At 44.5% G+C, this 25099-nt stretch overlaps 1 protein-coding gene across 5 annotated transcripts in view; it reads right to left on the bottom strand.

Moving 5' to 3' along the window:
- Positions 1-25099, bottom strand: part of STAT3 (signal transducer and activator of transcription 3) — a 1961792-nt gene that overhangs the window by 196492 nt on the left and 1740201 nt on the right. For all 5 annotated transcript variants that reach the window (XM_044054713.1, XM_044054714.1, XM_044054715.1 and 2 more), the window contains exon 22: positions 10400-10445. In XM_044054713.1, the coding sequence (XP_043910648.1) occupies positions 10400-10445 (46 nt within the window). The remainder of the gene's footprint in view (positions 1-10399; positions 10446-25099) is intronic.

The following is a 25099-nucleotide window of genomic DNA, read 5'->3' as shown; positions in this document are numbered from 1 at the left end:
CCTTTTCCTTTTAGAAGTTGTGGCCTGACTACCCCGGATAAGGGAGATGAGATCCTCCGCCATTTTAAGCATTTGTGCTTGGGGTGGTGGAGCAGTAGCAAGATGGTGGCTAGAAGCAGGTTTCCTAGGAGTGGCCTAGGCCTGAGAGAATCCGTCGGTCTGAGAGAAACAGTAGTCAGATGCAAAGACATCTGTTTTTGTCTAGATTCGGTAGTGAGAAAGGCCTCCTCGGAAGCCGGTGCCTGCATCGTGGCTCCGGGCCCAACCGAGGCAGAGACAGTCAAAGGCTCGGAAGATGAAGAAGATTTCTGCCGCATACCGGACACCGAAAGGGTCTCGCTAGAGGCCTGCGTAGATATCGAATCGGGCATCAGGGGCTGCGAAAGTGCCTCACTGAATTCCAGAGAACTGATGAACTGCTTAGCAGTAGCATCGTCGGAAGGCTTAGCCTTGTGTGGTCTGTCTCTAACTTTATCTCTACATTTTCTTCGGAATGTCCACAGATTGTTGGCTGACGGATGCCATATCAGAATGCGAAGATGGAACACGAAAATAACTGTCTACAAAAAGAACTCTACGGCAAATGGTTCTCGAAGAGGACACAGAACCGACAACGGGGGAATGTCTTGGTCTGGGCCTAAACAAGTGACACAGTAAGAATGGAAGTCTTGTTGTGGGATCTGCTTTCTATAGGCGAGACAAATGTTAACCTTTTCGGACATCGTTTAGTGCAAGAAAAAAGGATCCCCGATGGGGTACTTAGCTTTAGACGTTTTCAGCTGAAATTCAGCTTCTGGTAGCGACTGACTGGGACTCGTGCAAACTGTTTTTGCTACGGGCTTCACGGCAAGAAAGACTGATGTAATGAAGTCGGCTGCCTTGCTTTATAGCACTGATGATCTGACGTTAGACTACAGGCGATGGCGGCTGACGCAAAAAAACACTGACTCTGGTAATCGGCCGGCCGAGGGCTACCACAGCAGGTGATGACTGCAACAGTGAAACACGAAGAACATCTATGGTTCCCAACAATGACTCCGTAAGGTCTCTTCCAAAGACATGGATGGGGGAAGTTGAGGAAGAATGAAAATAGACAACACAGATACACAGTATTGGCTAGTATATAACTTTTATATCTGATGTCATTTTCATTTGTTCCTCAACGAATGGGACAGAGTCCCCAACTACAGTAACCTTGGGTAGTCCTCATGGAAGGATATACTGCAGAACTTCAGAATTGAATGCAGCTCTGTTTCTGGAGATGACATCCAATTCATAATGAAAAATAAAAGTATGAGCATTGGACCATGTGACAGCTGCACAAATGTAATCAAATGATGCTCTATCCCAAAAGGCAGCTGATGCAACCATTGACCTAGGTGAGTGAGCTTTTGGTTGTCTTGACAAGGTTAGGCCTCTTAAGGAATAAACGTATGAACAACAATCTGTTATCCATCTGGCTAGTGTAGTTTTTGAGACCGGTCTTCCCTTATTATTAGAAAAGTTGACAAATAATTAATTAGTTTTCCTACATTGCTTATTGCTGTGATGGTAAAAGTGAAGTTGCCTATGGACATCTAAAAGATGGAGTACATTCTCTTTTTATTGTCAAACTTGGGAAAGAAAACTGGTAAACTGATCACTTGACTGATGTTTGTTTCAGAGGCAACCTTTGGTAGAAAAGAGGGATTAATGCGCAAGGTAACTCTATCATTGGGAAAAATCAAATACGATGGCTTCGAAGAGAGTCCTTGGAGTCCAGAGATTCATCTTGCTGAAGTGATATCCACCAAAAAGACTGTTTTACATGACAGAAACTTAAGGTCAAATTTAGCTAAAGGTTCAAAAAGTGAATGTACCAAAGTCTGTAATACCAAAGTCAGGTCTCAAGGTGGAGTGGGATCCCAAAATGGAGGTCTAAGTACAGACACCTTTTAGAAAAGCCTTACACAGCTTAGATAACGCTAAAGGAGAAGCATCATCTCTGATGTGGCAGTTGGAGATGGCTGCTGAACTTTGATAGTGGAGAAGCCTGCCCTGCTTTGAAAGATAGAGGAAAGGAAATCTAAGACAGAAGGGGAAAGGAGCAGTGAAAGGAGCCAACTCTCTCTCTGATGAGCCCAAAAGCTCTTCCATCAGCTCGTCCTACCTGAAGGTTTGTAGGATGAAAAAATAATCTGGTGAACTGGGAGGAAAGCCTGGAATGTCTAGCCATCATTGGAATTGGAGAAACCATGAGATCAGTTTGAAGCCTGCAATATCTGGATGAATCACCCCTGGTGGATGTGGCAGGAGGTCTGCACTGGGATCCAGTGTCCAAGGAGGACATACTAGGCGAGACCACAGGAAGGGAAACCACATTTACTGAGGCCAGTAGGAGACAATGAGGAGGATTACGTTGCTCTTCAACCGGAGCACTTTCTGAAGAAACTTGGGGATTGGGGGCAGGGGAGGGTAAGCATAAAGAAGACCGAAGAGCCATACATGGACTAGAGCATCTCCTGATGAATGTCACCCAGGGGGAATCAAGGCAAAGAACCTGCTGCATTTGTTGTTAGGGGAAGAGGCAAACAGATTGCAGTACGGGTGACCCCATATGTGGAAGGTCATATTTGCCGCTGATTGAGAGACCCCTCGTGAGGCATCAGGATGGTCCTGCTGAGCTTGTCTGCCAAGATGTTTGACTTCCCTGGTATGTGCGGCGCTACAAGAGAGTGGTTGGAGGAGATCTCCCACTGTCAAACTCTCAGTTCTTCTTGGCACAAGAGATAGGATCTGGTTCTCTCCTCTTTGTCAGTGTACCAGACTAGTGATATGTTGTCCATTTGAATAGCAATAGTTCCTACAGGAAGAGAACTCTGAAGGGCCTGCAATGCTAGAAGCACCGCTCTCATCTCCAGGACATTTATATGGAAACTGGCCTCCTCATTCCTGTGGGGAATCCAACTGCGTCCTCTTGTATGACCTCTTCTGAGGAACCTCTTCAGTGGGGTGCCACATGCCTTGAATGGTCCATCCCAAGTAATGCCACCCACCCCAACTAGGACCAAGACTTAAACTGGTTGAAGTTGCAACTTGGCCAGATTGATTGTAATTCTCAGAGAGTGGGATAATTGGAGTAAATACTTCCTGACTCATTCCAGAAGTTGACTGATCTGTGTGGTAAGCAGCTAGTCATCTACGTAAGGAAACACTCCGAATGTGTGCAGTCTTAGATGAGCTGCTACCACTGCTATGCATTTGGTGACCACCCAGAGGGTTGTGGTGAGACTAAAGGGCAGGTCTCTGAACTGATAATGAATAGCTCCCAGCCATAATAAGCATATGTATCTTTGACAGCACCTGTTCACTTTGATATGATAGTACACATCTTGAAGATCACTACAGCACATACAGTCGTCCTTCTGCAGGACAGGTAGAATGGACTGAACCGTGATCATCTGGAATTTGGAATTCTTTACAAACTTCTTCAGATAACTGAGATCCAAAATGGGTCTCATGTCTCCTGATTTCTTTGGCACTAAAACGAACCTTGAGTAGATTCTGGATCCTGTCTGGTCTGGGGGGACATCTTGGACGACTCATTTGTCCAGCAGCTTTTGAAAGTCTGCAGCTGCTAACTCCCTCTGATTGGGTGGAACATCAGGGAGACATTTTCTTTTCTTTTGGGGAACTTGCAAAAAGAGAATGAAATATCCTCTGGATATGATCCTTTGCACCCATGAATCTTTTGTGGGGGTTATCCAGGCTTTTCGGTGCAAAGACTAGTGCCCTGACTGCTTCCAGAGAGTGACAGTCAGGTAACATTTCAGGAGTATTGAAATGATCTTCCCGAGAAGGAATCTCAAGACCCTTAATTCTGTGGACCCCCTCTGCCATGTGGGCACCATCTTTCATTGTAGTTATTCCCCTCTCTGTCTCTGGGGGAAAAGCCTCCACATGACATTTGGAAAGGTCCTTGACATTTCCAGAACCACAATTTACCACCACGCTGATTCCAAGAAATGGGTCTCTGCGGGGTAGAAAGGTGGATTCCCATGGCAGACAAGGTCTTTCCATCTTTCTCACTGTGGGAAAGTGTCTCTAACTGTTCCCAAAGAAAGAAAATCCACTAAAAGGAGTGCTTATGAATGCTGCTTTGAAGGGCTCTGTGAAATCACACAACCGCATCCAGGCATGTCTCCTAATGGCTATGCTTGAACCGGCCGCCATGAGGAACCATCAGCTGCATGCAAGATTAACGTCATGGACGGATTGGTAATGGATTTCAGGGTGGCCAGTTGTGAGGAAAAAGACTTCTGTTCCTCTGCAGACATGGAGCTTTAGAGAATTACTTAACTAAGTCCCCTGTAACCTAGTGAAATGTGCCAGGTAATTTAGCGACTGTAAGGCAAAGGTCACTGAAGAATACACTCATTTCCCAAACCTGTCCCGTGTTAAGGGGAAGGACAGTGGAGCTCTGTTCAGCCAGCTCATTTTGGTGGCTGCCGCAACAACCATGGCATCTACAAGGATTATCTTGGTCCAGTGTTGTTTAATGGAGGAAAGCTCTCAAAATTTTGTCTGGGCGTTTGGGGACTGGTTCCACATAGTCCGGTTCCTTTCATGCCCTGCAGGAGCCGAAGTCTATAAGCTCATCTGCGGGGGTGGGACATAAGACATAGACCTGAAAGCTTCCAAGAACACAGATTCCTCCAGGGAAGGGGTTTGGGAAGACCAACTAACCACCTTTTTGGTGAAGGATCTCTAAGATGTCACCAAATGAGACATCCTCAGGTAGAGATCTACGGGACCCTTCTCCTTCACTAAAATCGGTGTCTTCTGTGAGGGATTCCTGTGGGGAATCCAACTGCGTCCTCTTGTATGACCTCTTCTGAGGAACCTCTTCAGTGGGGTGCTCTGGAGAGGTGTTGGAAGAAGCAGGGAGTTCCCTAGTGGGAACTGTTTGGAAGCGTAGATGGGCTGGCTATCCTGAGGTGTAGTATGCATAGACTCAGACACAGGATCAGACGGGGCAACTGGGAAATGGATCCAAAGGCGGAAGAGTCAAAACTGCTCATGGGGAGAGAGAAAAACCCTCTCCATCACCTCGAAGGCAGAAGGCCCAGACCTGAGACTCTTGGCACAGATGATCCCAGGCCCCCCACCCCAACCCTCCGCTCCGAGGGAGGAGTTAAGAGCACAGCTGTCCAACCCCAAAGCTCAGAGTGGAAGTAACGGCTCTGAAAAGTTCAGATTTTAAGTCAACCCCTTGGATACAGCGCTGATTCTTTGGCTCCAAGAACCATCATGCTCAATGAGGGTAGCAGCCGAATGTATCAGGGAAGTCACTGGACTGGAAGATAGAAGTATCTTCGGATCCGCCTCAGATCTGAGGGTGGTAGGTCGGATCGAAGAAGGAGCAACAACAGACTGGAAGCAACATTTTTAAGGCTCATAGAGCTGATGGGAGACAGAGGCGAGAAGACCCCATCTGTATCTGTGTTCTGAGGAATTTTCTCATCATCCTATCCACCTCTGCCTCAAAAAGATTTTGGGAGGACCTAATGAAGGAAGAAGTGGAAGGTGGCCTAGAAGACTTTTTAGGGGTCTCCTTTAGAAAAGGAGACCTCAACCTTGCAGACCAGCTCAGGAACAAATCTTGGAGTATGAGTCAAGGAGACTTGACAACAGCAGGTGTCGGATCCGAACTCTTAGAAATTATCTTAGGTGGCTCTGAAGGATGCACTGATTTTGGAGACCGAGCAGGGGAGTGTTTACAGTACTCCCTGAGCTCCTTGGATTTTTGAGAGGGGGGGTTGAGCCCCTGATGTTGAAGTAGCAGAAGAAAAAGCAGAAGCTGGAAGAAGGCCTTTTACAACAAGTTTGTTATTCTATTGCTAATGGTCCTGGAATTACATGGGGCACAGATGGAGCAGGAGGTGTCCAAATGTGACAGGCCTAGACAATAGACACATTCCCTGTACGCATCAGAGCTAAGGATCTTATGTCCACAAGAAGTGCACTTTTTGAAACCAGTAGGCTTTTCAGCCATACTGTAAAACAATATTTAGAAAACCTAACGACAAGAAAGAGAAGGAAAGATTTTTTTTTGTTTGTTTTACAGATCAAACAGCAAGGGAAGAAATATACCAACAATGGTATGTGTAGAAAATACTTCAAAGTGAGATAAAAGAAGAAGAAAAATTACCAACAATGGTAACAGAGAGTACCAAGGGAAATTCTTTGGTAGCTAAAATAGAACGGAGGTAAGGGAGAATAATAGAAAAGAAAAGAATAAGAGAGAAAAAAAATCATATTTTAAAGTTAAAAAAATTAATTTAACTCTCACTAAAACCCACAATGAACATGGGAGATCACAATCCTGAGTGAACTGTAGACTGACAAATGACATCTGAGGTAACACGGTGGTCAGGGGCATTATGGGTAAGGGAGGAGCTTGAGTGTCAGATCCTAGAATCTACAGAAAACGGCCTAGTCAGGTCTGAGGATCAGATCCACACTCATTCAATGAGGAACAAATGAAAATGACATCAGATCCCAAGGTTTCAAACTGAGCAGTATTTTGGGATGCAGGCAACATTAAAGCAGCCTCTCTGGAATCCAGTAATCTAACTGGTTGCACTGGCTAGTCTCCTGTCCACTTTTTGGCAAAGTAGAACCTAGTGACACCAAATGCATATATCCCCGAGCTGACACTGACATACAGGATGTTGACACAAAAACAGTGGCTCTAAATCTCAGCATCAATGCAGACCCCAAAGCTGAGGAAGACTTTGGCAGTAAACATGCAAGCACTGCTAACACTGACACCAACAGCAGTACGAAGGGAGTTGGGGTCAAGACTGATGATGAACTCTCACAGTATAATGACATGGGCTCTAGTGGACACCAGCACTGACAAGCTGGCATCAACCCTACAGGTGCCCATGGGAGCATTAGTACCAATGGGAGAAGTCCAACTGACATTAAAGGTCAGGGGCATGAAGTTGGCCCAAAAGCTTCTGGTGATGTCACAGAGCTCAAAGAAGAAGTAAAAGAAGACAGCAAAAGTCCTTCTCTATCAAAATCTGGAAAAGGACGGTAAAGAGAAGACACTCTTAAATAAGACCTTCATCATCTGTACCATTCTAGATGCAGTGAGGGGCTTGAATGACACAGAGGAGGAATGCCTCGACTCCATGTACCAAGAATGTTCCCACTCCAAGGAAAAGTTCCTCATTTTTCTTGGAGTGGGATCTACAACCAACAAACCCTCAAGCTGGAAGAGCCCCAAGACAAGGTTGCTGCTCTCTTGCTCTGGAACACTGCCACATCTTATCTAGAGTTGTATCTTTTCTTGTTTACTTTTATCTTGGGAGAAGGAGAATGCCTGTCCAGATCTTTAGGTGCTCTTCCTTCTTCTAGTCTTTGCTTCTCATTTGGAGAAAGAAGCCATTTTAAAATGAACATATTTCCTCTTTCCTGTAACATCCTGGATGTAAAACTCCAACAAATTTCACAGAAAGCCTCAAGTGTTCCAACCTCTGGCACATGTCAAACAAGTTGTGGGTGCTCTGGGTGGGAAATCTTATGGCCATATTTTGTGTATTTTCTGAATTCTAAGTCTTTGTTCCATGTCCTTTCTAGCTGCTGTACCACTTAATGAAAACATAGAAAATTAGCTAATTAACTAAATAACTGCAAAGTCCATTTAATGCCCAGTCACTAGCCAACGTAGATGAATGGGAGATGTTAACAAATGAACTAATACTGGAAAAATATAACTAAATCCCACAGTCAGTCTAATGCACAGAAAATTTGAAATTTCAAATGCATTTTAACTAGAAAAAAGTTATAATTATTGCCCACAAGGCAATAAACAATTAAGTTAAATCCTGAAATTATCCTGTATACTCGATAACTGCTGCCATACTCAATCTGGGCAGAGAGAATGAAAAATTATGAATAATAATTATAATAATAATATAATATAATATTAATATAATAATAATAGTAATGAATGCGTTATGAGAGTGACAGCAGCTGGAATATACACACACACACACACACACACACACACACACAAAAGTGTGATAGGATCTGGAGGCATCACATTTTGGGGTAAGTGAAAGTAGTGGAGCTGAAAATAAGACTGAATGAATAGAAAGGGAACAAAGGAACATGGGTAGCAACTGGAAAGATGCAGAAATATTAGCTCACAAAATAATTTGTTAGAGTACCAGAACACATTCAGTCAATCAAGCAAGCAATCCCTTACGGACAAAGGTAGGTTATAAATGCCTGGCCTACAATGTCCTAATTGGATACAGGACATCATTATTATTTTGGGAAAACTTGGCTAGGCTTAGAAAGGCCCCTGGGCCATTAGTCTAGTAACAATCTATAAATCTGTTATTTTTTATTGGTGCTTACACGGGAGCACTGCACAGACTAAAATGAAAGTCCCTCCAAAATCCAGCTTTAACAATGAGGAAACATATTAAAGTATAAAAAGGAACTCATCTACAGAAAGCAAACTACATTAATAAATGTATGCAATAAGCATAACATTTCAGATATCCAAACCTTGAGATTTTACTATTATTATTATTTTACATTTGTTTACAGGGAAAGTCCGACTGGACACATGTCCTTTTTCAGCAGAGGCCCAGGGAGAAAAGTTCCATATTGCATATACCGAAGTAACAATACCAAAAATTCAGTGGCCTATTATAACAGACTTTACAGTGTTATAGGACAATGGACATTCGAAAGTTTCAAATGAACAATCAATATTTACAAAGTATATAAAAGAATATATTGTGAAGACAAAGATATTTCTTCCTGACATCAGAGTTAATACTGAGAGAGTTTATGGTATGGAAGTAGCAGGTGTAGTAGCAATAGACTGAGGAAGGTATGTAGCCTGAAAGTCCTATAGGTTATACTGAGGTAGTGGCAAGGCTAGAGATTGAGAGATAGCTGTTAGAGGTAGAGCAAAGACACACCTACTTGTTTAAGAGGTGGCTTTTTACGCAGTGGTAGTAATGTTTTCTGGCAGTTTATTCCAGATTTTTTCTATGTAGTTTGAAAAGAGGGAATCACATTAATAATAAACTAAAAAAATGGCACTCACATGAGACGGAGCATTATATACATTAGTACAGGATTAAACTAGATTCCTGACTGAAAATTTGTGAAGCAAACAGTAACAGTACATTTTTACAATAAACAAAGCAGTTTAAACTTTAAATCTCAGCCCTGCTCTGTGGTGTAGAAGGATGATGCCCTCACTCTGACCTAGATGACTTGGGATTCATTAGCGGTTCATGTACTGCAGATACTTATTAGGGGATGATGGGAGCAAATGACCAACATCAAGTCTCCTATCCCAGGAAGAAGAAGCCGGTATGATTTGCTGCAATGCTAACAATCTAATGAACAGAAATGTGAATAGCATCTGACAGATGGGCCAAGATGTGTGGTTTTACCTGCTGAGCTACATTCATACAATGGTTTCCATTTATGAAAGGTGTGTGCATAAATAAGCACGCCTAAAGGGAAAGGTACTGTCGGTCCTCCCACTACTGAACATATGCAGCAGCTTTTGAAGAAGGGGTGAAGGATAAAATAATAAAACATCCTAACAGCTGCCTAGATTATGGTCTCTTGCAACTGGATCTCACCACACTGGGGAATGTATGGGTTAGGTAGCAGAAAGAGGGCTGATGGATAGCAAGCAACAAGGTACAAAAAGCAAAAAAAAAAAATAAAAATAAAAAATAATAAAATAAATAAATTTCAAAAACAAATTTAATTTTAATAAAATGTAGACTTATCTAACTACTAAGAAGGAAAGGTCAGCTACATGACTTTCACCATTGTACATCAATTTGATAATCCATCAATTTTCAATACTCGCTTTATTCAATTCAGGGCTGCTGGGAGCAGGAGCCAGGCTAATCAAACAACAGGTGTGTAAGCCAGAAAACAATCCTAGATATGATTCCAATCCACGGTAGTACAAGTACATACAAAGAAGAATACACCTAGCAGCAATCTGGGGCATCGACAACTTGCCCTTCATCTCTTTGGAACATGCGAAGAAGTTGCAGACTCACCTGAGGCAGTGGATGTCAGTCAATGCCTGGGACAAAGCAAGGCAATGGATAAAAATAGGATAGGGCCAGCTGCTATGAAACTAGCTACAGCATGTGAGTAGAGTCCATAATCACAAACACATTTGCCATTTTATCTTCAAACTATAGACAAAGTCACTATTTTTTTAAGCTGATAAATGGTTCTTTCTCTTTATATTACAAGTTTTGAAAATTGACAGCATGCGATAAAGAATCTGGCAAAAAAAAAAAAGCAATAATGCTGCAAATATTTTATAGTATACAGACATTATACTTACGGTGTCACACAAATGAACTTTGTCTTCAGATATGGGGCTGGTCCACCTAAAAACAAAATCAAATTACAAAAGTTAGGGCATGAATTTCCAAGCTATCATTACAAAGGCCATAGTTTAAACCTCTAAAGCTTTCTGTTCATGAAATTTAAAAAAAGTTATGCACTCACAGTAATGTTCCATCTGTTCTGTCCATTTTCATTCTTTCTCAACTGTCGAGTTTGGATGCAATTAGGATTGCCATCCCTCTGTTTTTTTCTGGACTATCCGGAAATCACACAGATTGTCTGGTAGTCCGGAAAACACTGTACAAACTCCGGTATTCTGTTTCAAAAAAAAGAAACAGACTAGCGGAGTTTGTTAACTCGGCTGAGTTACTATGCTTTTTTTTTTTTCTTTACAGAAAAGTATAGAAAATCAGCCAAAAGCTGGCATCAGGAACAGAAAAGATTGTGTTCCCCTTCAAGTGATATCATAGTGATGTCACGAAATAGGTGGAACGCGGGCAGGAATGGGCGGGGTACATGTGATGAGAGGAGTGTGGCCTTACTCTGGTTTTAGCCACAACGAAAGGTGGCAACCCTACATCAGATCCACAGATCTGACTTGGCCACTTCTTTCATTTCATGGAAAACTAAAACTCTTAAGCTCCTCCCTTTACCCATAATGCCCTAGTCACCTAAAATACCTCCGATCTTATTTGCTGCCCACAAGCCTGCAAAGTAGTAAGGAATTATGACAAAACAGAATCTGGGACTCAAACAGAGGGACAGTGGTTCATGCAGCATCTTTTGATCTTTCCAAGAATAAAGTAAGCAAGGAGGTTTGTGGGAGGGAAGTTGAGGAAGAATGAAAATGGACAACACAGATGGAATGTTATGGTGAGTACATAATTTTTTTATCTGATGTTATCATTTTTATTCATTCCTCAGTCTCCAGCTACCTAACTTCTGGAATGACTCTAAGGAAGGATATTCCTGAGCACAGCTGGGACAAAAGCAACTTTACCCCTAGCGACCAGATCTAATTTGTAATGGGCAATAAAGGTATGAGGATGAGCCCAAGTTGCAGTTTTGCAGCTGCACAAATATCATCCAAGGAAAAACTAGACAAAAAGGCTGAAGGAAGTTGCCATATATATAGTGGAATACACTTTGTGGGTTTTGGTAAAGGCAAACCCACTTTTTGGTATACAAAAGTAATACAGTCAACCATTTGGCTGAAGTCACTTTACAAACTGGTTTCCCTAATTTTGATTCCGAAAAACAACTGCTCTGAATTCCTGAAATTTTTGGTTCTATAAAGATAGAAACACAACAGGAGGCCCAGATGACAGAGCCTGTAATTCTGACATCTTCTGTCAGAAGTAATAGCAACCAAGAAGATATTTTTCCAGGTCAAACATTTCAATTCACACTTACCTAATGGTTCAAAAAGGGGTTGAATTGAAGTCTGTAAATCAATACTTAAAACCTAAGGGGGGCACAAGGTCCTTTAAAGAGGTTGTATGTAGATTTGCTCCTCTGAGAAAAGGTTTGCAAAGTTTGGAAGATGCTAAAATTTAATTATTTACTGCTATATGAAAATTAGAAATGGCTGCTAATTGTACTCTTACAGTTGAGGACCTATCCCCTTCATTGAAAATCGTAGCTAAAAAGTCAAGAACCTTAGAAACTGGAGTTGAAAAGAGATCTAGATTATTTTTATGAGCCCCCCCAAAAAAAGAAGTTATGTACCTACCATAACGTTCCATGTTTGTTGTCCTTCATCTTGGCCTTACTTCTTGCTGGTTGGGTGTGGAACGGATCCTCAGCAGTTTACTATAGCTCGAGAGCTTATACTGGCTCAAAGCTAACCCCTATCCCAACATGCCTAGCGGTAGCTACCCAGATCTTGTTTATGATAGCCCACACTACACAATAACAGTAAAATGCAAATTTTAGTAAGCTCTTACACATAAGAAAACCTTGTGTATAAAGGAACAATCCACATTCAAAGGTTAGGAAGGAAAAAAAGGAAAAACAAGGCATGGTCAACTAACCTGGTATGTCAACAGGAAACCCAGCCAGTGTAACAAATGAAGGAATTCCTCTCGATCCTGAAGGAGGGGGGAAGCAAGGAGGAAGGCGAGATGAAGGACAACAAGCATGGAATGTTATGGTAGGTACATAACTTCTTTATGTTATGTTGTCCCCATATCGCCTTCGTTCTTGCTGTTTGGGACCACGTCCCCAGCACCTGGTTCTTGGGTGGCTCACTGGAATAAACTCTTCAGGATTGTGTAAACAAAGGATGCCCTGTTCCAAGAGACCAAATCCACTTTGTAATGAGTGATAACGGTATGAGGATTTGCCCATGTTGCTGCTGCACAGATTGAATCTAAAGACAATTTGGCTTGGAAGGCAACAGAGATAGCCAAGGCCCTGGTTGAGTGTCCTCTGGCTTTCCCTGGAAGCTTCTTGTTACACAAATCATAAGTATAGATGATTGTACCTAACAGCCACTTTGATAAGGTCACTTCTGAAACTGGAGAACCTTGTTTATTGTCAGCAAGGATACAAAATTGATCTGATTTTCTGAAGTCCTTGGTCCTGTGTAAATAAAAGTGTAATTACCTATGAACATCCAACTGGTGGAGTCTACACTCTGCCTTGTTGGTATAATTGGGGAAGAATAAAGGAAACTCGATGGACTGATTCAAATTATACTCTGAACACACCTTTGGCAAGAAGGAGGAACTGGTTCTGAGAAAAACTCTTTGTGGAAGATGAGATACGGAGGGTGAATACATAAAGCGTGTAATTCTGAAACCCATCTAGCTGAGGTGATGGCAATCAAGAAGAGGGTTTTCCAAGACAGAAATTTCAGGGGACAAGATGATGCTAGTTCAAAGGGTGGAAGAACCAGAGAGGCTAAAACAAAGTTTAGGTCCCAGGGGGGAGCTTCTCTTATCGGCAGCCATAAAAGGGTTGTACGTCGTAAGAATGCTTTGCACAGCTTATGGGACATGATATTAGAGCCCAACTCTCCCACATGAAAATTGGAGATGGCAGCCAGTTGGACCTTAATGGCAGCTGCCCCTCGTTCGAACATTCGGCCGGGAACTCAAGAATCTTGGGAACAGGGGCAATGAAGGGATCAATATAATTTTTCTAGAACCTCTTCCATTTGCTAGCATAAATCTTTCTGGTAATGGGCTTGTGAGAAGACACCAGGATGTACTGTACTGCCAGGGAAATTTTAGGGAGCCTGGCTAAGACTGGAAGTGGAGAAACCAAGCTGTCAGCTTGAGAGTTTGGAGGGAGGGGTGGAGCACGTCTGACTGATGCATCAGGAGGTCCGGAACTGGGTCAAAGATCCAAGGCTCCACTTGCAGATGATGGCAGAGAAAAGTACAGTTGTGTATACCTACCATAAATGTAGATGTTCGAGTGTCTTCACTGTTGCAGTCATAACTGTAGGGTACTCCTGCCGGCAGGCAGCCCGAGGTCGGCCAGAATATCAAAGTCTGGGTCCGGCGTCGGCTGTATCAGCAAGAACCCTGACGTCAGAACGCATGGGTATAAAGCTGACAGCCGACACCATCTTCTCCAGCCTTTCTTGCCCCTGATGTCAGAAGCCCCCATAAAACCAAAAGGTGTCCCAAGGGAAACACAAATACACCAGAAAGGTAGTGGAAAAGGAAACACAGTAAGCAAAAAGAAACAAGAGGGGTCGGGAGGGAAACAACGACTGCAACAGTGAAGACACTCGAACATCTACATTTATGGTAGGTATACACAACTGTACTATGTTCTTCGTGTTTCACTGTTGCAGTCATAACTGTAGGGTAGAATCCCAAAGCTGAGAACACGGGAGGAGGTTAAGAAGAAGAAGGAGCAGCTAGAAGACCCTGCAAGACAGCAGAGGCAAAGCCTGCCCTAGACTTAGAGTACAAAGGGAGGTTATAGTGCTTGGAAAAGGTATGCACAGAGCTCCAAGTGGCAGCCTCCAGAATGTCCTTGGTAGGAACTCCTCTGAGAAAGGCTGCTGAAGTGGCAGCTGCTCTAGTAGAATGAGTCCTGACGGTACCTGGAATCTGTTTACCATAAAGAGAGTAACAATATCTTATTCCATGAGCAATCCATTTGGAAATAGTTTGCTTAGAAATAGCTTTACCTAGAGAACTGGAAGCAAATGAGATAAGCAATTGATCTGATTTTCTGAAACCTTTAGTTTTGTCCAGGTAAAAACGTAGTTGCCTGTGCACGTCCAATGAATGCAAAATCCTTTCCCCCCTATTTTGGGGTTTTGGAAAAAAGGTAGGAAGGTGAATAGTCTGATTTAGAGCCATTCTAGAAACTACCTTAGGCATAAAAGAAGGATTGGTCCTCAAGGCAACTCTGTCCTGATGGAAGATGAGGTATGGTTCCACGGCCATGAGGACTTGTAACTCAGACACCCTTCTGGCAGAAGTCAAGGCCAACAAGATAGCTGTCTTCCAGGATAAGAACTTAACATCCGCAGAGGCAGCAGGCTCAAAAGGAGGCAAAGTAAGCTTTTCCAAGACATAGTTGAGATCCCAAGGAGGGACAGGAGGAGATCTAGGAGGTCTTAAATTCTTAGCTCCTCTCAGAAATTGTCTAACCAGCTGGTGGGAAAAAATGGGAGGATCACAATTGAAATGAGCCAAAATAGCAGAAGCATGAATTTTAATGGAAGAAAAGGAAAGACCTTTAATCAAAAGGTCTGAGAGATAAAGTAAAATAGAGGGAATATCAGGTATTAAAGGATCAGAGCCATGATCCTGCATCCAAATACAAAATCTTTTCCATTTAGAAGCATAAGATTTCCTTGTACTAGGACGCCTAGCTTCCAAAAGAATATCCAAAACTTGTTTAGGAAGAGAAGAAGGAATCAATTGCCTTTGATGAGCCAAGCTGCCAGACAGAGAGTCTTGATTTGAGAGTGAAATACCTGACCCTGATGCTGGGACAGTAGAGAATGGGTCAGAGGAAGACTCCAAGGGGGTTCCAAGCAAAGGTGCAGTAGAGTAGGGTACCAAAACTGACGAGGCCAATTTGGAGCTATCAAAATGATCAGTCTGGGTTTGTCCAGCTTTATCTTTAGCAATAACCGAGGCAGAAGAGGAAGAGGAGGGAAGGCATATCCCGAAAGATTCCTCCAGCTGAAGGACAGGGCATCCACTTTCCAAGCTGTCTTGTGGAAGGACCTGGTGCAAAAGAGAGGCAATTGATGGTTGAGATGGGATGCAAACAGATCTATCTGAGGACAGCCCCAAACTGCAGTTATCTTGCTGAATAAGTTGGGGTCCAACATCCATTCGTGAGGATCCAAAATGTTTCTGCTTAGGCTGTCTGCTAAGAGATTCTGATTTCCTGGAATGAACTGTGCCTGAAGATCCAGATTCAAATTTAGGGCTGTGTCCCATAAGGTCATGGCAAGTCTGCAAAGGGGGTAAGAGTGAGAGCCCCCTTGCTTGTTTATGTACCACATGACTGTGGTATTGTCTGTTCGAATTAGCAGAGGTCCTGGCTTCAAAAGAGTCTGGAAGGCTAGAAGAGCATTTTGGACTGCTAACATTTCTTTCAAGTTGATGTGCCATAGAAGGTGTTTGTTTGTCCAAGAACCCTGTTGGCATTGGTCTAGAAAATGAGCTCCCCAAGCATAATCCGAGGCGTCCGTGGTTATGATCTGAGTAGGTTGAGGAAGACGAAAGGGCTTCCCTTCGTTCAAAACACACGCCCTGGACCACCAAAGGAATTCCTTCTGGAGGCAGGGAATCAGTGGAATCATTGTATCCAGACTGTGGCAATGCTGAGACCATACACTCTTTAGGTACCATTGAAGTTTCCTCATGTGAAGCCTCGCATTTGGAATCAACAGGATGCAAGAGGCCATGTAGCCCAAAGCCTGCAGGAATTTCCTTGCAGAGAGCTGAGTCAATGTTGCCAAGGTCTTGAAGATTGAGGCCAGCTGTAACTGTTTTTCTGGAGTAAGGAAGGCCATCTGTAAACTTGTGTCTAAAAGAGCTCCCAAGAAGGTCATTCGTTGAGAAGGAATCAAATGTGACTTTTTTGTGTTCACTGAGAATCCCAGTAGTAGGAGAAGACGTTAAACAAAATGCAGGTGATGAAGTAAAAGGTCTTTGCTGTCTTCCTGAATTAGACAATCATCCAGATAGGGGTAAATCTGAATCCCCTGAAGTCTACAGTAAGCTACTACCGGAGCCAGGCATTTGGTAAAAACTCTGGGCGCAGTAGATAAGCCAAATGGCAGTACAGAGAATTGGAAGTGTCTCGAGTCTGCCTTGAATCTGAGGTACTTTCTGCATTGTTGCCTTATGGGGATGTGTAAGTAAGCCTCTTTTAAGTCCAATGTTACCATCCAAGCATCTTGTGAGAGCATTGGAAGAAGTTGTTGAAGTGTAAGCATCTTGAATTTTGGAATTTCCAAAAAGGTGTTTAATATTGAGAGGTCCAGAATAGGTCTCCAGGAGTTTTGTTTTCTTGGGACCAGAAAAAGTCTTGAGTAAAAACCTTTCCCCACCTCTAGAGGTGGAACAGGTTCTATGGCTCTTAAGGCTAATAAAGCGTCCACTTGATTTAAGGCCTCTGTCCATTGATGTTTTGGCAGATCTGGCCAGCCGGAAGGCCTTGGCAGAGTGTGAAAGTGGAATCTGTAGCCTTTCAAAATCACGTCTAACACCCACTTGTCCTGGGTAATGTGAGTCCAATTTTGGTAAAAGAGAAAGTTTTCCTCCGAGAGGGGCATCCAGGGAAGGAGGACCTGAAGCCCAACAGAGGGAGTCATTGGGTCTGCTTTCTTTGGGTTTGAGGTCTGTCTTCTCCCCTTCTAGGTGAAGAAGCAGTCCACTGTCTAGATCTGTAAGAGGCCTGAGCCTGTGCCCGACCTCTGGAGCGTCTATATCTTCCCCTTTGAGGCCTGTCAGAAGTGGGAAAAGACCAATTTTTGGAGGGCCAATTTCTGGAAAATCTAGGAGGCTGCACTTGCAAAAAAACCTTTTACAGTCTGCATAGACTTGGCTTTTTCTTCCATCTTTTTAATAACCTCCTCAGCCTTAGATCCAAATAAGACATCATGCTGAACAGGGGCATCTAGCAATTTAGCCTTAACTTGTTCAGGTAAATTCTGCTCACGAAGCCAAGCATGTCTCCTGATAACAGTACCAGAGGCAGCCGCCCTGCAACAAGCCTCTAAGGCATCAAAACCACAATGTAAACTATGTTTGCTAACTTGTTCAGTTGCATGCAACACATCCTGTAATTCCTTGTCCTCAGCACATGCAGGAAAGGTAGAAAGCCTTTGTTTTAAAACAGATAAAAGAAACTGTTGATACTTAAACATGTGAAACTGGCAATTTAAAGCTCTAATAGAAAGGGTAGCTGAAGTATAAACCTTTTTGCCCCACCTGTCCAAGGCACGAGAATCCTTTTCAGAGGGGATAGGATTCTTAGAGGAGGCGGCCTTAGCAGCCTTGGAACCCTGCGAAATAGTTTCAGGATCAGCAGAAGGGTTCTTAAATAAGAATTGATGTGAATCAGGGACCCTGTAAAATCGATCAGGCTTAGAAGGAGCAGGCGGCATGGAATCAGGATTCAAGTTAGCTTCAGAGAAGGCATCATCCACAATGTCAAGTACAGGAGGAATAGCTAAAGGCCTGTGTTGAGGGAGAAGAAGAAATTCCCTAAGTCTCTTTTTGGAAGCAGAATAATCCTGACCTTCCCAATGAAAATGCTCTCTCATCTCATGCAAGGTTTCCCCAAAAGAGAAATCTTCAGGGGGGGAGGCAGAGGGAACAGAATCCTCTGCATCCGAATCCTCATAAGGAGGAAAAGAGTAATCCTGATCAGAGGAAGAAACAGAAGATACAGAAGCCTGATCAGAGGAATCATAAGGGATATCCTGTCTAGGCCTTTTCTCAGGAGGAGGGTGAGAGCCCCTAATCATAGTTAATAAATCCTCAGCCATTCTTAGTAATTGCTTCTGAGTCTTAGGAGCTGAATCCGAAGAAGCTTGAGCAGAAAGTCTGGGTTTAACAGGAGTCTTTGACTTAGCCTTTGTCTTTGTGGAAATAGTAATATGTGAAGGCCTGAAGACCCCCTCAGAAGCCGGTACCTGCACAGTGGTTCCAGACACATCTGAAGGAGCGACGTCCGAAGGTCCTGCAGCAGACAAATTACTAGGCCTAGATGGCTCCCCATGGGAGTCCGTGTCGGCCATCGGTTCTGAAGTGGTGGACGACAGGGGCTGCAAAAGCGCCTCACTGGCGACCGCCGAACCCGAAGCTGGCTCCGGCTGCAAAGTATCCTGTTTGGACCTCGGAGGCCTGTCCTTGTCTTTGCGTTTTTTCTGTATTCCGGTAGACGGTAAAGTATCCGACGACATCCTATAATTAAATCGTCTACCGAAGTAATTCAAGGCCCAATCTTACCTACGCTTGATAGTGCGAGAATTAAACCTGGCACAGAACCGACAGCAAGAAACGTCGTGGTCAGGGCCTAAGCAAGGTAGACAGTAAGAGTGGAAATCTTTATGAGGTATTTGTTTTCCACACGATACACAATTATTAACTTTTTCTGACATCGCAGGAGCAAGAAAAAGGTTTCCCCAACGGGGTACTTAGCTTTGAGAAGAGAAGTGGAAAACTTCGGACCGACGACAATCACACCACGTTGTCTTGAAAACGCCAACCAACAACTAGCGAACTGCTTTGCACCGCACGGCAAGATAGACTGGAGAAGATGGCGTCGGCTGTCAGCTTTATACCCATGCGTTCTGACGTCAGGGTTCTTGCTGATACAGCCGACGCCGGACCCAGACTTTGATATTCTGGCTGACCTCGGGCTGCCTGCCGGCAGGAGTACCCTACAGTTATGACTGCAACAGTGAAACACGAAGAACATCGTGAACCATATCTAACGAGGCCAGTAAGGAGCAATGAGGATGAGCTTGCAACCCAGCGACTTTGCTTTCTTTGGGAATCAGAGGAAAAGGTGGAAAGGCAAAAAGTAGTCCCGGAGGCCAATCATGAACAAGTGCATCCCTGGGTGACTGTCCTGGTGGGGGGACTAAGGTGAAATAGCTGCAGCATTTGCTGTTGAGGGGAGTGGCAAAAAGATTGCAGCATGGTGGTCCCCATTTGCGAAAAATCAAATCCGCAACTTCTTGCTTCAAGGACCACTCGTGCAGCATGAGGATAGCCCTGCTGAGCCTGTCTGCTATATCACGTTAGATTTCCCGGGGAGGTGCTTCACAATCAGAAAACATTGGGAAGACATCGCCCATTGCCATACTCAAAGGGCATTCCAACACAAGGGGTAAGATCTGGTCCCGCCTTGCTTGTTGATGTACCATACCACTGACATATTTTCTGCCCAAATTGCAATAGTTCTGGTAGGTAGAGAGTCTTGAAGTGCTTGCAATGCCAGAAGCACCGCTCTCATCTCTAGAACACTGATATGCAAGTGGCACTTGGACAGTCTGTACCAGATAATGCCCCCCCCCCCACACTATCTGGGAGGCGTCCATGGTCACTGTGGCTACTGGATGGGGGGTCTAGAAAGGGTCTGCCCAGAGCCACCATACTAAGTCCTTTTTGCAGGATTCCATGATCGAGACCATATGTGACGCTGGTAAATCCTGGAACGATCATTGAGCGAAAAGAAGCCACTGCAGAATTATCATGTGGAAGCGAGCCATAGGGACTAGAGTAATTGTTGCAGCCATTGAGGCCAGGACTTTCAATACTTCTCTTGCCTGAACTCTTTTTCATGAGGAATGAAACTTGCTGATGAATGGTTGACACCCTGTCTTGAGGCAGGTTTGCTATCATGGCTCTTGTATCCAAGTCTGCTTTTATGACGGTAATACACTGACAAGGCAACAAAGCAGACTTTTCATAGTTTATGGTGATGCCTAGCTGGGAACAGGTTTGAATTGTGTAGTCCTGTGCTTTGATCAGTTGATGCTCAGTGTTAGCAATGAGGAGCCAGTCATCTAGATATGGAAATACCTGGAATCCTAGACGTCTCAGGTGAGCCGTGACCACTGTCATACACTTGGTGAACACCCTGGGGGCTGTTGTGAGACCAAAGGGCAGAGCTCTGAACTGATAATGACTGGCTCCCAGCCGGAAGCATAGGAATCTCCTGGATCGCCTGCCCATTTTTATGTGGAAGTATGCATCCTGAAGATCGATGGAGCACATCCAATTGTCCTGACCTAAAAAGGGAAGAATGGACTGCAGTGTTACCATCCAGAACTTCACTTTTTTTACTGATTTGTTTAGCTTGCTGAGATCCAAGATGGGTCTCCAGTCCCCTGTCTTTTCTGGAACTAAAAAAAACCTTGAGTAAGTTCCGGATTCAATTTGGTTTGCAGGGATTTGTTGGATGGTTCTTTTTTCTAGCAATCTTTGTACTTCTAGGTTTGCTTGAACCCAAAGACTGGGTGGAACACCTGGGACTGACTATTTTGTTCTTGAGGGGGTAACTGGGAAAAGGGAATTTTGTAACCCCTGGATATGACTGACAGTGCACATGCATCTTTCGTAATAGTATGCCAGGCTGTTGGGTACAATGATACTCTGCCCCCCCTCGACTGCCTCCAGAGGTGGACAGTCAGGCCTCCCTTCAGGAGTGCTGGAATGGCCTAGCAGAAAACGTATCTCTGTCACTCTGCTGTTGCAGCCACCCCCCACCACCACCACCACGAGGCTGGCATCTTCCGTTACTGCTTCCCCCTCTGCCCCTGGGGGAAAATTCTCCACGTGTGTCAGGTGAAGCTCCCTGAGATTTTCAAAACCACATTTTCCCACTCTTCCGACCTTTAGGGTAGGGTCTAGATGGAGTGGAAAAATGGACTCCCATGGCAGAGAGAGTCTTGCCATCCTTTTCACACCTGGTGAGAGTCTCTTTTATCTGAGGCCCAAACAAGGACGAGCCATCAAAAGGGGTATTGGTAAAGGAAGACTTGAAGGGTTCCGCAAATTGACAAAGGCGCATCCAGGAGTGTCTCCGCCAAGCAACTCCGGTACCTGCTGCCCTACTCGCTCCATCTGCCGCATAAGAAATGAGCCTTATGGAGGAGTTAACCACTGAAGTCAAGGTTGCATGTTGGGAACTCCCTCAGCTGTAGGATACTGCATGGTATCTCCCAACTCTTTTAGAATTCCCTCTGAAGTCACGTGAAGTGTGACAAATAACTCAACGACGTGAGTGTAAAGGTCGCTGAAGAGAATATACACTTCCCATACCTGTTGATCATACGGGACTCCTTGTTCGGCAGACGAACAGATGAAGAAGTTTCGGCAAGCTCCTTCTTAGTGGCTGTTGCCACCACCACAGCATCAACAGGAACCCCTTTGGAAGAAAAGAATTGTCTTGGGGGGCAGTTATAAATTTATTTGGTCTCTGCATAACCAGTTCCATGGTCTCTGGAGCGTTCCACTCCTTCCGACTCACTACAGACAAAAGTGGGTCAAAAGGCAGAGAAACCCAAGAGGTGGAGGGTCAGGAATAAAATGCATCCAGGTAGACAGACTTGTCCTCAGAAGGGGTTAGGGACGTCCACCCACCCCTCTGTCTAAGGATTTCCAAGATGTCCAAAAAGGAGACATCCTCAGAGGGGGACCGTGGGGACCCTTCCGATTCATACATGTCTGTGTCTGAAGTGATGGACTCAGGGGAGTCCAGATGCTTCCTCTTACATTTTTTTTCTTCCGAGGGACCTCCTCTGAATGTTTGGGGGAGGTTTCGGAAGAGGTGGGGTCATCCAATGGGGCATCCTGGGGCATAGGTTCCCTATGCTTGGTGGGAGGAGGAGGGTCAAAGGCAGGCATAGGCACCGAGGGAGAAGTAGCCGATGGAGCCGAGGGTGGAGCGGTCTCAGGGGACAGCATACTCATCACCTTGAAGGTGCCATGGTCCCAAGCTGAAGGAGCATCCATCTCCGAAGAGCCCGGAGATCTCCTGCGAACAGAGAGTGAGGGCCGTGAGGCTGATGTGGGAGCCAAGCTCACCTGAGCCGAAGCTTGAGAGGGAGAGCAGGGTCGGACAAAGGTCTGATGCCACTTCCCCCCTTGGGAGCAGACGAAAGAGCTTCGGCGCCCAGATCCCTCAACAGACTGAGACATCAAGGAGATCAGAGCGGGAGTCAGAACCGATAAAGGAGAAGTAACCAGAGCCGAAAGTTCTGCCACCACAACGTCCATGCACTCCGACACTGAGCTCAAGAGAGTCGCAGGAGGAACAGACAGACAACCTGGATGGGCCGAAGGAGCCAATTCCTTAGGGCTGGGCTCGACAGCAATTCGACAAGTGCCTGTGACTTGAGGAGCCTATTAACCACTCTCTCCACATCAAGGTCCGAAAGCCTGGAGGACCGAGATGAGTGAGAGGAGGACTGGTGACTGCCTGCCACAGATTGCAACAAAGGAGACTGTGGAACAGAGCACACCGGCTCCAAAGAGAGAGACCTGGTTCTTTTATGGGCCCGGACTGGCTCCAAAGTCACTGATGGAGCCGCCGGAGACATAGCTTTGTTGGAGCCGACACTGGAAACCAACAGAGCGAAGATTTGACAGCAGATTTGCATTGCTCTAAAACTGGAACCATTGAGGATGGTTTGGGAGATTTGTCAGACTGTTTTGCTGGCTGAAGAACCAGAGACAAAGCATCCCGAGGGTTCTTCAAAAGGCCACACAAAATTTGTTTATTTTTTCTCTCCTGCAGGTCTCTAGAACTGAAAGCATGACAGATAGAGCATGAGTCCTGCAGGTGAACAGCTCCTAAACAGTATACACAACTCATGTGCCTGTCCATAAGGGACATTTTTTGGAAGCACGAGTCGTAATTCTTAAAGCTGGAGGGTTTTGACTCTTTGGACATGCTGGATAAACTAGGAAGACACAAACAGTAAAAATAAGGCTGTAATGGCTAGCAACACACAACTACAAACACTACCAACAAACAAGGATATCCTTTTATTTATTTATTTTTTAGGAAAAAGAAGAAGGGGGAGAGCCTCTAAGTAAAACGACGACTCCCCCAATAGGAGAGCCACTAACTTAAACGGCTACTCCAACAGATAGTGAAGAAAGAAGAAACGAACCTTCTAAGTTAAACGGGCTCAAAGGGAAAGCAAGGCCTAAGAAAATGATGGCCAAACAACCCAAAAACAACATCAGAGGAAGGTCAGAAGGTTGTTAATCTAAACGAGGACTAATATAGACGCTAACAAGGTAATTAAACTGGTAAAATGCTGGTAAAAGAAGACAGCAAAATATGAAAAAAATAAATACTTTGCCTGAGTCAGTAGTTCGCAATCTCAATGCTGCAAGCGGCAAATGAGATTTGGGTAGCTACCGCTAGGCATTTTGGGATAGGGGATAGCCTTGAGACAGTATCAGCTCTCGAGCTATAGTAAACGGCCGAGTTGGAGCCAAGGATCGACTCCAGACCCAACCAGCAAGAACGAAGGCAAGATGGGGACAACATAACATCAAATCTTTTCCATTTAATTTTGTAAACTTTTCTAGTGGAAGCTTTGTGGGACGATAAAAGGATGTGAGAGGCAGGAGAAGAGAGCCCGGACTGTCTAGTGATGAGTGGAACTGGAGAAACCGTATGGTGAATTTGAGGCCTGAAATGTCCAGATGAATCATTTCTGTTGGGTGAGACAGTAGATCTGGAGTTAGATCCAGAATCCAGGGTGGATGTAGAAGATGAGGCCAAAGGAAAGGAAACCAGATCTGAAGAGGCCAGTAAGGGGCAAAGAGGGTAACCGTGCTCTTCAACTGAGATGCTTTCTGGAGATATTTGGGAATGAAGGATATTGGGGGTAAATATAAAGGAGAATGGACGGCCAAGCATGAAGTAGAGAATGTCTCAGGGACTCTCCGTTGGGGAGGGAGGGGGATCAGGGCAAAGAACCTGCTGCATGTTTTATTAAGGGGAGATGCAAAGAGATTGCAGCATGGCTGGCCTCATCGACAGAAAATCTTCTCCACCATCTGCATGTTCAGAGTCCACTTGTGAGGACACCTGTTCAACTTGTACACAATCACGCTGACTTCCCCGGGATGTGTGTTGCTATCAGAAAGCAACTAGATGAGATCGTACACTGCCATACTCTCACAGCTTCTTGACAAACAGGGTAAGACCTAGTTTCTCCTTGTTTGCTGATGTACCAGACTACTGACATAAGTCTGTTTGAACTGCAATTGTCCTGGTCAGAAGTGTCTTGGAAGGCTTGCAATGTTAAGAGGACAGCTTTCATTTTCAGAACATTGATAAGCATGTTGGCATCTCCGGGGGACCATGTGCCTTGAACCATCCTTCACAAGAAGCCCCCCACCCCCACCCTGAGAGGCATCCGTGGTCACTGTGGCCTTAGGTTGAGGAGGAAAAAAGGGATAGCCTTCTTCTATTTGGTTGGAATGGATTCACCACAGAAGATAATTTTTGCAAGCTTGCATCATTGTGACTTGAGTGGATAATCACTGTTGGAGATAGGACCACTGAGTAGCAAGACAGAGGGAGAGAAGTTATATGAGTGACTGTACTGAAAAGAGCACTGAACACCCAGAATTCCTGCAGTCTCAAGTGAGCTGCAACTACTGCCATAACACTTGGTAAACACCCTGGGGGTCGTCGTGAGACTCAAGGGCAGTGTTCTGAA

Source organism: Protopterus annectens, chromosome 13.part0 (genome assembly GCF_019279795.1).
Source record: "Protopterus annectens isolate FY-2018-M chromosome 13.part0, PAN1.0, whole genome shotgun sequence".
Lineage (NCBI taxonomy): Eukaryota > Metazoa > Chordata > Ceratodontiformes > Protopteridae > Protopterus > Protopterus annectens.
Note: the sequence above shows the minus strand (reverse complement) of the source record. Positions and strands in the feature narration are given on the sequence as shown.